Source organism: Hyla sarda, chromosome 5 (assembly GCF_029499605.1).
Source record: "Hyla sarda isolate aHylSar1 chromosome 5, aHylSar1.hap1, whole genome shotgun sequence".
In the NCBI taxonomy this organism is placed as follows: domain Eukaryota; kingdom Metazoa; phylum Chordata; class Amphibia; order Anura; family Hylidae; genus Hyla; species Hyla sarda.
The window spans coordinates 302,198,040-302,210,441 of NC_079193.1; the positions used below are offsets into that span (position 1 = coordinate 302,198,040).

At 42.0% G+C, this 12,402-nt stretch overlaps 1 protein-coding gene across 1 annotated transcript in view; it reads right to left on the reverse strand.

Moving 5' to 3' along the window:
- Window positions 1-618: 618 nt before the first annotated feature.
- Window positions 619-12,402, reverse strand: part of COPS5 (COP9 signalosome subunit 5) — a 28,395-nt gene continuing 16,611 nt past the window's right edge. Inside the window, exons 6-8 of the mRNA XM_056522092.1 lie at window positions 11,596-11,707; window positions 2,705-2,853; window positions 619-914 (exon numbers count right to left, since the gene is read on the reverse strand). Coding sequence (XP_056378067.1) covers window positions 830-914; window positions 2,705-2,853; window positions 11,596-11,707 — 346 coding nt within the window. The 3' untranslated portion in view covers window positions 619-829. The remainder of the gene's footprint in view (window positions 915-2,704; window positions 2,854-11,595; window positions 11,708-12,402) is intronic.

A 12,402-nucleotide genomic window follows, 5' to 3' on the forward strand; every position in this document is an offset into this window, starting at 1 on the left:
GAAGTGCCAAGCATACCTGTTAGAGATGAGCGAACTTACAGTAAATGCGATTCGTCACAAACTTCTCAGCTCGGCAGTTGATGACTTTTCCTGCATAAATTAGTTCAGCTTTCAGGTGTTCCGGTGGGCTGGAAAAGGTGGATACAGTCCTAGGAAAGAGTCTCCTAGGACTGTATCCACCTTTTCCAGCCCACGGGAGCACCTGAAAGCTGAACTAATTTATGCAGAAAGTCGTCAACTGCCGAGCCGAGAAGTTCGTGGCGAATCGAATTTACTGTAAGTTCACTCATCTCTAATACCTGTACCTATAGACTGGACTTAACCTGAAATGTGCTGGGAAAAGATGCACCAGATTTATTAAGAGGGACATGCACATCTCTCTGTTTTTCTGAAATCTACTCCAGCCATGAGCGGAAATAGATGTCTGATATAATTTATGACAATGTCGTATTGTTTTTTAAATTGTATCAGTGGCGTAAACAGTGAAAAATTTCGACTTTTTTATGCCAGATAAGTGGCACACAACCACCCACCATATTTGACCAAACAACACAATTTGCAACAACCCCCCCCCCCCCCCCGCCCCCCCTCCTCATTTAAAGAAAACAGTCTTGCACATTTTGCACAGAAGTTTTATTTGCACAGAAAGCAACCCTGTTGAAAGTGTTTGGTACTGCTGAAAAGTTATGAACATTTCCTATGCATTCCGTTGCTCAAACATGGGAAGTGCTACCTGGTGACATCTTACAGCTTCTGCATAAAAGAAGCAACTTATGGGCAGAGAGAAACAAACAAACAAAAAAAAACACAAGAACCAGCAGAAATCGGATTATGAAGTGTTAATCTGATTAAACAGTTTATCTTTTATCACTTGTGACATCAAGCCATGGATTGCTTCAATTGTTGTTTTGCAGCTGAAAAAGAAGGGAACAGAGAGTGATGAACATGATACAAACCATATAAGCTGCCCATACACATATTAAAATAAAAGTGGGAGACATCTTAAATGGGAACTATCAGTATAAAACAAATAGATATATCAGAGACACATCAAAGGCTTGGATCAGTTGGAGCCTGAGTGTTCAGACACCGACCAATCAGTAGAATGAGGCAGAGAAGTGAGCTCTCATAATGTAAGCCTATGGGAGTTCTCCATCACAAAGTGGGAAGAGAAGAGTGCAGCCGCATGCTACTCTCCTCAATCAGTGATTGGTTGGGGTTTGAACACTTTTGATATGTCCCTGCGATAAGTCAACAGTTTTTTTTTTTTTTTGCAATGACAGGTACACGTCAATGTGTGTGGAGGTTTTGTGACTTTCCCGCTATAGCAAAAATTGTTGGAAAAAGGGATTATGAATGGTGGATTTCAAAATGCTCGATCCGTTGTTCCAGAGAGAAATGTGCCATTGGCTTTTTCCACTCTTCCCACTGAAATAAACTTGCATGCTCATTGCAGAGCATTATATATATTATTTATATAATACAGAGGTCCCTCAACATACGATGGTAATCCGTTCCAAATGGACCATCGTTTGTTGAAACCTTCGCATGTTGAGTGATCCGTGCAATGTAAAGTACAGGACAGTGGTCTCCAGGTTGAAGACCACTGGTAGAGGAAGTTGTACTCACATGTTCCCGCCGCTCCGGACCATCACCGCTCGTCACCGCTGCCCTGGATGTCGCCTTCCATCACCGGCAAGGCCTCGGCTTCTCCGGGATCCTCGCTCTCCATCGCTGCCATCACGTTGTTATGCACGCCGCTCCTATTGGATGACGCGATGACGACGATGGAGAGCGCCGACGATGCAGGGGATCCCGAAGAGGACGCGCTGGAGCCCCGAGGACAGGTAAGTGATCGTCAGTGGACCACCCGGGGCACCGTAAACGGCTATCCGGTGGCAGCTGAAGCAGTCTGCGCTGCCGGATAGCCGTTTATGCGATGGCCCCGACATACAAAAGCATCGTATGTTGATGCTGCCTTCAACATGCGATGGCCTTTGAGAGGCCATCGTATGTTGAAATGATCGTATGTCGGGCCCTTGTAGGTCGGGGGGTCAATATATATATATATATATATATATATATATATATATATATATATATATATATATATATATATACACACACATATACATATACACACACACACAAAACTGTTGACCTATCAGAGACCTAAGCGGAGATTTATCAAAACCTGTCCAGAGAAAAGTTGCCCATAGCAACCAATCAGATTGCCTTTTCTCTGCTCATTCTAGTGACAGGTGGGGGTCTGAACACCCAGATCCTGACCGATCAATACTTTTAACATGCCTCTATGACACGTCAAAGCTTTTTTGAAATGATAGCATTTTACAGAGATGTTAAAGGGTTGTTAGGGGTAACTAAAAAAACGTATCCCCTATCCCAGTGTCAGATCACAAGTGGTATGAACGCTGAGACCCCTGCAATCTCCAGAACGGGGTCTGGCTTTTCACCCGTCCTCTGAGCAGAATGCCCCCTCACCGTTGGGGGATGTGCCGAAGTGACAACCTGCTCAGCCAATCACCTGCTGAGACGAGCGTCTCATCACAGCCGCTGATTGGCTCAGACTACGGTAATTTGCCAGGCCCTGTACCAGGGATCTGAGGGGTCACAGTGGGTCGGACCCCCACCACGATCACTTATCCCCTATAAGATGGTTTATTAATATATTTTGATAAAATACCTGTCTCTTGTAGCTTTGGCTAGTTTGTCTTCAGACTTTCTATCGTGTGTTTCTAACCCCAACATGAAGCTTCCGCGGCCTAGTTGAGCCTCAGATTGCTCTAGTTTCTCAGACAAGTCAAATACCTGTCCCGTCGTGTAGTCCGCATTCTATGGGTCGAAAACACAATATATTAAAACACAACCAGATATGCATATAATATCCTTATATTTTATGGCATTGTATATTTTGTACAGCGTAATGGATTTAATACATAACTTCAGCTGTGGTGCTTAAAAAGCTTTTTCACGCACACAGATACACTTCTAGGTAAATCACACATGACTATAGAAGGAATGGTTCCCTGAATTAATTTGCGCTCTCTGTCACACAGCTGAAATGTTTTACCTTTGCATTCAATAACATCCACATCCCAAGGGTCTATTCACACGGCAGAACTTCAGCTAGCGGAATTCCGCTTCAAATTAAAGCCCATAGACTTCTATGGCATTCCGCACTCCTTTTCAACCTTCTGAAATTCCGCTTGCGGAATTTCTGCACAGATTCCGCACCAATTCTGCAAGCGGAAATTCAGAAGTGTGAATGGGAGTGCGGAATGCCATAGAAGTCTATGGGCTTTAATTTGAGGGGGAATTACACAAGTGGAAATTCTGCCGTGTAAATAGACCCTAAGGCTACATTCACACGGGTGGATAACCAGCAGAAGTTCCGCAGCGTATATGCTGTGAAAAATCTGCAACAGATTTTGCTACCATTTACTTCAATGGGTCAGAGGAAAATCTGTAATAGAGAGAGATATGCTGCAGAAATTCCGCACATAATTTGCCCGTGTGAATGTACCTTAATACTAGGAACATTTTTACCAAAAGGAACAACATGAACTAAATTAGCTACACAAAGAATAGCTTTAGAACCGAGAGCATGAGGTCAAGAATGTAGTTATTAAAAGGGCATTCAGGTGCTGTGAAAAAAAAAAAAAAAAAAACAAGGAAAAAAAATTGAGAAAAAACATTTGTGAGCTTTGTGGCAACTAGAGATGAATGAAGTTACAGTGATTCGATTCGTCACGAACTTCTCGGCTCGGCAGTTGCTGACTTTAGCCTGCAGAAATTAGTTCAGCTTTCAGGTGCTCCGGTGGGCTGGAGACTCTCTCCTAGGACTGTATCCACCTTTTCCAGCCCACGGGAGCACCTGAAAGCTGAACTCATTTATGCAGGATAAAGTCATCAACTGCCGAGCCGAGAAGTTCGTGACTAATCGAATCACCGTAACTTTGCACATCTCTAGTGGCAGCTGTCAGTATATCACAGGTCGCAACGTGGCCACAAGTCCACATTGCCAGTCACTGAGTAACCACCCCTTACATTGCCGCTGCACCTTTAAGCATTTTAAAGGGGTACTTTAGTTGAAAAAAAAAAAAAAAAACATTTTCAAACAAACTGGTGCCAGAAAGTTATGCAGATTTGTAAATTATATCTACTTAAAAATCTTAATCCTTCCAATACTTATCAGCTGCTGTATGCTCCAGGGGAATTGTGTGGTTCTTTCCAGTCTGACCACAGTGCTCTCTGCTGCCACCTCTGTCTGTCAGGCACTGTCCAGAGCAGGATAGGTTTGCTATAGGGATTTGCTCCTATGGACAGTTCCTAATACGGACAGAGGTGTCAGCAGAGAGCACTGTAGTCAGACTGGAAAGAACTAAACAACTTCCTCTGTAGTATACACCAGCTGATAAGTACTGGAAGGATTAAAATTTTTAAATAGAAGTAATTTACAAATCTGTATAACTTTCTGCCACCAGTTGATATAAAAACATTTTATTCCATCAAGAGTACCCCTTTAAGAACTGTGGCCTAATGTAAAAAGTACCTTACTTTAAAAATTCTATAAACCAGTATCCATGAAAAAACCAAAAAACAAACAAAAACACACCTGGAGTTTTACCATACTATATAAGCTTTTTTTTTTTACCAGAAAAAATTAGTTCAGAATGACCTCAATTAGATACAATATGATGCTTTTTAATAATTAAATAAGATAAAAAATACAAGTACATATTAAAGTTCCAGTTGAAAAAGTTGTCAAGGAAGTGACCAAAACGAACATATTTATTAATACTGTGTTTATATAGATATACCAGGGAATGTGGAATTCCTATTGCCCGACACCCAGGACATGCAATTCCGGCCGCCGGGCAGGTGAATTTTTCCGGCCCTTAGCCCAGCTTCGGGCAAGCAGGGCCAGACCTAACAAGCGCGGCGGCGCTCAGAGGAGAGTATAGAGCGGGCTCCCGACTCGTGCCCGCTCGATACTCTGCAGCCCCTGGCTGTTATCAGTAGCCGGGGCTGCCGTTAATAGCCAGCATGCGGCAATCGCCGCGGCTGGCTATTAACACTATTAACACTTTAGATCAAAGCTGACAGCGGCATCTAAAAGGGACATGTGCATGCTCCCTGGTGGGCTAGTGTGGTGGATCGCCCCACTGCAGCGTGATCGCGAGGGGGCAATGCACTATAGAGGTAGCCGGAGGGCTTACCTCTGTTCTCTGCTGTCCCGTGGTTCTGTCATTGATAGATCCTGGCTCAACTAGGCTCTATCAATGGAGCGCAGAGCACACAGATCAATGGAGTTCAATAGAACTCTATTCTTCTGTATGAGGAATCTAATGATTCCTCCTAAAAGTCTAATAAAGTGTTAAAAAAAAAAAGTTTTAATAAAAGTTTAAAAGACACACCCTTCCATGTTAAAAGTTCAAATCACCCCCTTTTCCTATATAAAAACATGTAAATAATAATAAACATAATTAGTATCGCTGCGTGCATAATTGTACGAACTATTAAAATATTACATTATGTATCCCATACGGTAAATGACGTAAATGTAACGGTAAATGACGTAAAATATAACATTATGTATCCCATACGGTAAATGACGTGAATGTAAAAAAAATTACCAAACCACAGAATTGAAATTTTTATAATATCCCAGAAAAATAAGTTAAAAAGCGATTAAAAAGTCAGATCGATAGCAAAATGGTACAGATACAAAAAAAACAGATTATGGCACAAAAAAGGAGCCCTCATACAGCCTGGTATGCAGGAAAAAATAAAATAAATAAATAAAGCTACAGGGGTCCTGTAATGGCAAGAAAAAAAATTCAAAAAAGTTCAGAATTTTTTAAACATTTGTAAAACATGACGGAAACGATACAAATCTGGTATTGCTGTAATGAGGCGACCTAAAGTATCAAAACAACATGTTATCTCAACCACAAGGGGAATGGCGTAGAAAAGAAAACCACCAGATTTGCTAAATTATCTTTTACTATTTCAATTTCACTTCACCGATTATATATATTTTTTATTTCGGAGAATATGTTATTGATAAATTAAAAGGTATCATTATAGTAGGTAGTTATGGCTATTATAGGGCGAGGAGAAAAAAAACGAGAGTGTAAAAGCAAAAATTGGCCCGGACAAGTGGATCGTCATGAGGGACAAGTAGATTTTGCTCTGTTTTTTTAATTAAATTTCCACACCCTTGTATACTATAATGCCGAGTTTTTCAAAGCGTGTCTCCAGCTGTTGCAAAACTTCAACTCCCAGCAGGAGTACATTGTTTAAAGGGTTACTTCGCTCCCCAGCATCCGGAACTCAATGTTCTGAACGCTGGGTGCGGTCTTCCATGTTCACGCCAGCCCCCTTGTGACATCACCACCCGCCCCCTCAATGAAAGTCTTTAGACTTTCATTGAGGTGGTGGGGCGTGACGTCACGGGGCGGGGCGTGACGTCACAAGGGGGCAGGGGCGAACACGAAAGCCTGCACCCAGTGTTCAGAACATTGAGTTCCAGACTCTGGGGAGCGGAGAAACCCTTTAACATGTATGCGTCTAACCATGAAATTCAGTCCAGTCCCTCTGCCTGCTTACAGCTCATGCAGTGTACAGAACAGCTTGGTAAACACTGCACTAAATGCTACTTACACCCCCCCCCAGGTGCAGGCTTTCGTGTTCACACCTGCCCCCTTGTGACATCACGCCAGCCCCCTTGTGACATCATGACCCCCCCCCCCCCCCCCCCCCCCAGTTCACGATTTGGCACGCCATTTGCTTTTTGGAAATTTGCTAATTTTGTTTGATTTTGTCCAAGAATACAAAAGTACAGCAGGGTTGGAGACTAAGAGCTACATACAGGGAAAGACAAAGGGATTACTAGTGTTCACCAGTCCTTAGACACAAATCTCTTTATGGAATTTATATTAAAGGAGTAGTTATTTTCTTTTTTAATTTATTTTTTGTCTGACCACCATGTTTTCTGCTGACACCACTGTCCATGTCCGGAACTGTCCAGAGCAGGAACAAATCCCTAGAGTGAACCTCTCCTGCTCTGGACAGTTCCTGACATGGACAGAGGGGTCAGCAGAGAGCACGTGATAAGACTGAAAATTTTTTATTTTTTTTTAACTCAAGAAAAGAACTTCCTCTGTAGTATACAGCAGCTGATAAGTACTGGAAGGATAAAGATTTTTAAACAGAAATAATTTACAAATCTGTTTAACTTACTGGCAACAGTTGATTGAAAAAAAATGGAGTATCCCTTTAATGTGTGCGAGTCTCAACTACACCTAACTGGTCTTACATTCAGATATAGGCCACACATCCAGCAACCAACGTGCTGCAGTTCCTTGCACAGCCAACAGATGGGAGTGTCATCGTGCAGGGTAAAAATCTGAAGAGGCCGAGGATTATGGGGGTCCTGGCAGAAATGGCCATATGCCTTTCTATAGTGGAAAAATCCTTTCACTTTAACGTAGCAGCACGCAGTGTAGATACTAAAGAGGCATTCACGCCTGTCCTAGAGCTCCATCCATCCACTTGAGTAAGGAGGCATGCCCCCAATATGTCACGGCAGCAGGGGAAGCTCAGAATGATTAGACTTCAGCCTTGTGTTACGGACACTGAGGGGAATTTATCAAATCTGGTGCGAGTTTTGGCTGTTATTAGTCTGCCAATTCTGCAGAGAAAGTGGCACACGTGCACCAAATTTATCAAATGGTGTACGGACTTTGATGAATCTCCAAAGAACTGTTCTATCCAAAGGATAGGGGATAAGATGCCTGATCGCGGGGGTCTCGCCGCTGGGGGCATGCTGGGAATTGTAGTTTTGCAACATCTGGAGGTCCACTGTTTGGAGACCACTGGTGTAGGCATAAAATCCTCAAGTGGATACAAAGCACAAATCTTAATTACAAAAAAAAAAAAAAAAAAAAAAAAAAATGTGTGTGTGCGCGTGTTAAGGCTAATGCTTAGCCTATGTTTGTGGGAGGGGCTTGTGGGCATATATACGCCCGGCTGGCTTACCAGGTTCTGATGTTTACATGCACGCGACTAACCTCCCCTCCCCTTTTTTCTTTCATTTCATATTTCTATTCCATAGGGTATACCCCCTTAAGGCATATTCCCCTTGCACCGGATATGACACAATTCCAGACGCTTAGTTAGTTCTTGTTGTAGGGTTGTTAGAACTACTTACACAATGGCAAGCCAAGACCACAGATATATATATTACATATACACAAAAGCTCAAAACGCAAGTCAATAAAATTTGCACCTTTTTTGGGGGACTTTGGAGTGCTGCACCATTGCATTTGTGGCATCTACTGGGTCCGTGATCCGGTTATGGGAGCTGGCACCCAATGCATTGCACTGGCTAGTAGTGCCGCAATCCCTTCGCTATTTTTTTTATTTTTATAGATTGATAGATTAAAAAAAAAAAAAAAAAAAAGAGAGAGAGATCTTCCCACAGCACACATTTTGTAATGAAAAAATCCGGTGTTTACTTTAAAAAAATAAAAATAAAAAGTGTCTAACAGCAAGGCTACGTTTCAACCAGCTCTCCTGGAATTTTTCACCAGAAAATGTGTGCTGTGGGAAGATCTCTTCTTGCTGCCTGAACTTTAAAGAGGTACTCTACTGGAAAACATTTTTTTTAATCAACAGATACCAGAAAGTTAAACAGATTTGTAAATTATTTAAAAATTCTATTTAAAAATCTTAATCCTTCCAGTACTTATCAGCTGCTGTATGTTCCACAAGAAGTTCTTTTCATTTTGAATTTCATCTCTGTCTGACCACAGTGCACTCTGCTGGCACCTCTGTCCAGGTCAGGAACTGTCCAGAGCAGGAGAGGTTTGCTATGGGGCTTTGCTCCTACTCTGGACAGTTCCTGACATGGACAGAGGTGTCAGCAGAGAGCAATGTGGTCAGACAGAAAGGAAATTCAAAAAGAAAAAAATACCTTCCTGTGGAACATACAGCAGCTGATAAGCACTGAAAGGCTTAAGATTTTTAAATAGAAGTAATTTATAAATCTGTAACTTTCTGGCATCTGTTGATTTAAAAAAAACGTTTTCCAGTGGAGTACCCCTTTAAAGGGTACCTCTCATCAAATAAACTTTTGATATATTTTAGATTAATGAATGTTGAACAATTTTCCAATAGCATGTTAATGAAAAATATGCTTCTTTCTATTGTATTTTTCCCGATCAGTCCTGTCAGCAAGCATTTCTGACTCATGCTGGAGTCCTAAACACTCAGAGCTGCCAGCCTGCTTTGTTCACAGCCAAACAGGCTGTGAACAACGCAGGCTGGCAGCTCTGAGTGTTCTCCTTTGAGAACAAAGCAGACTGGCAGCTCGTAGTGTTTAGGACTCCAGCATGAGTCTGAAATGCTTGCTGCCAGGACTGGTAGGGAGACTAAACAATCACAGAAATTGATGTGATCCAAGGTTAATACAAGGTGCCCAACCCCAAGTGCAGTTGTGCACCTACGTTGGAGTGGAGGACCCGCACCTATGGATCACAATGTGGTTTCACTGCTGTGGTTAATGTAAACAATGACATTAGCTATACCTCAAAACTGATGTAAAATTGAGACATTAGCCAGTATATCCTTATATGAAGGACACACTTGAGCCCGCATACCACGCCAAGGTTTCTCAAGTGATGCGGGTCCTATCAACTAAACTACCTGGCCAGATAAATAAAACCAGGAACAAAACTGGTAGGGAGACCCCTAGTGGTCATTTCTTCCAAGTGGAAAATTAAATAGAAAGAAGCATATTTTTTTAATAACATGCAATTGTAAAGTTATTCTGCATACATTAATCTATAATATTTCAAAAGTTTTTTTTTTGATGAGAGGTACCCTTTAAGACCGTGATCTGGACTCTAGAACCTGCATTAGATTTGGCCATTAGATGGTTTGTGCAGTTTGCTTTTTCAGATAGATAGAAGAGCAGGTCTCTGGGACACAAACCAGCAGTCCTTGGCTATTCCCTAAAAATTCAAAAATATTTTTAGAACTGATCTATATTGGGTTATTTTCTTGCCAATGTTGCCTCGAAGCCCACTGCAGAAGAAGAAGCTAGAAACACAACTGATGCTTCTAAAATGGCTTCACGGTAAAAGGAGACCGGTTTCCACTCACAAAAACTGGGGAAATGTTGCTTAGTAAAAGCCCACGTGACTGGAGGTCAACATCTCTTGATATGAAGCAATAGATCTAGGCATTTGTATTATTCCCGCCTTACCTCGTTTTATAAATTATGTAAGCACATATTACAGTCTCCTTACTTCTTCTTGTAAATGATGCAAGCAATGATACAACAGATTCATTCATTGGCACAGCAATATATCAGGAAAGCTGAAGCCAGGGAGAAAAATATGGCTGTTCTGCCGAGAATCTAAAAGGAGTATCAAGCCTATTTTACTAGAACACGCTTGTGCACTAAAGGGAATCTGTCAGCTCCATGTTATACGCAAAGCTCAAGGAAGCCACATGAGCATCTCCTCCTGGAGATAGATGTACAGGGCTCGATTTCCAGCACTGAACACTGCAAGTCAATTCATCAAGGCAGGGAGAGGGAGGAGGCATGCAGGCTACGGTTCAGCAACGCTTCGTCACACTTGAGCTCTAAGCATGATAAAGAGCTAACAGATTCCCTTTAAAAAGGTTATCAACCATGAGGTGATTTTAGTACTTAACTGCCAGACAGTAATAGACATGCTTAGGAAGGATCTGTGCTTGTGTTGGGGTTAAATGGCTATGTTGCGAGTCCACCATAACGCTGCTGCTTTCTTTTTGTGAAATGGATATTTCCTGTTGGAGTTCCCTTCCTCCAACTACAGGATCCCTTGTTTGTAAGTGTGAGGTCACTTTTCTTCCTCCCACACATCAACTATCCCACCCATTGCAGCACAGCTGAGCTGCCTTGAAAGCTTTGCTTGAAACTACAATTCCTTGCAGCCCTATGGAGAATGATCTCCCTCCCACCCAGCAGTCGCTCCACCCTTTGAAGCAGACTCATTTTCCACAGCTGGTCAGTGATGTAATGTCTCAGGCCGCACTGCAATCTGGGAAAAGCTGAAATGACACACATTTTGTGTGCTGCCAAAAAAGAACATCGGGGCAAAGAACACATAAGAACTGCGAGACCAGCCATCAAACACAGGTACAGACACTACATTATGAACTACACTAACTTTACAGCCCCTGTAGCACAATCAGATTAAAAAAAATAAATAAATACTGGGTTACCCCCTTTAACATTTGACAGAATTATGGGGTGTCAGGAACTGGGGTTATACTTTAATAATACATATAAAAAATGCTGTAAGTCGATTTCCAGGGGCTGTTTAATATAGTACCTACTAGCCATGTGGACATCACACGAGTGGGTCCCAGTGCTGAAGCAGCATGAACAACATGAATAAAATGATGAGTTGCGTTTCTGGAGTGCACAAAAATAATACTATATACTCCTGTTACAATAAGGAATAGTATAGGCTCAGTAAAATTAGCAAAGGAGGAAATAGCATTTGAGATACATACCGTTAAGAGACTGGAAGAGCTTAGTGTATTCACCCAGTACTTATTCCACAAAAGTTCCAGTAGCTTGCGGTCAAGAGAAGACTTGAAGTAAGCGACCTCTAAAGCATAATACCTAAAGAAGACAAAATAATAATTACTCTTGACAAAACATTAACCACTCAAGGACGCATGGCGTACAGGTACGCCCTTGTTTCCGAGTCCTTAAGGACTCAGGGCGTACCTGTACGTCCTGAGTCCCGCTAACGGGGTTTAAACCATTCTCACGAGCAGAGAACGGGTTAAACCCATGGCTAATGCCGGGCACCGCCAATCGGGCCGATGCCTGGCATTAACCGTTTAGACTTCTAAAGTGAAAGTAAGACTATCCTGGCAGCTCAGCGGAGATCATCTGGACTATCGCGTCAGAATCGCGATGTCCCGATCAGCTAACTGGACGACGGGAGGGTCCTTATCTGCCCCCTCATCATCCAATTGGCGATCTACTGCTCCATGCCTGGAGCAGCAGAGCGCTGATAACACTGATCAATGCTATGCTATGGCATAGCATTGATCAGTGTATGCAATGAAAATATTGCATGGTATAGCCCCCTAAGGAGGCTAAAAAACAAAACAAAAAAGAAGTAAAAAGTGGTAAAAAAATTAAAATAAAAAATAAAAAGAGAATAAATGTGAATAAGCCCCCCTAATAAAAGTTGAATCACCCCCATTTCCTATTTTTTTTTATTTAAAAAAATCATATGTGGTACCACCGCGTGCGTTAATGTCCAAACTGTTAAAATATAAAAGGTTAACTAAACTGCATGGTCG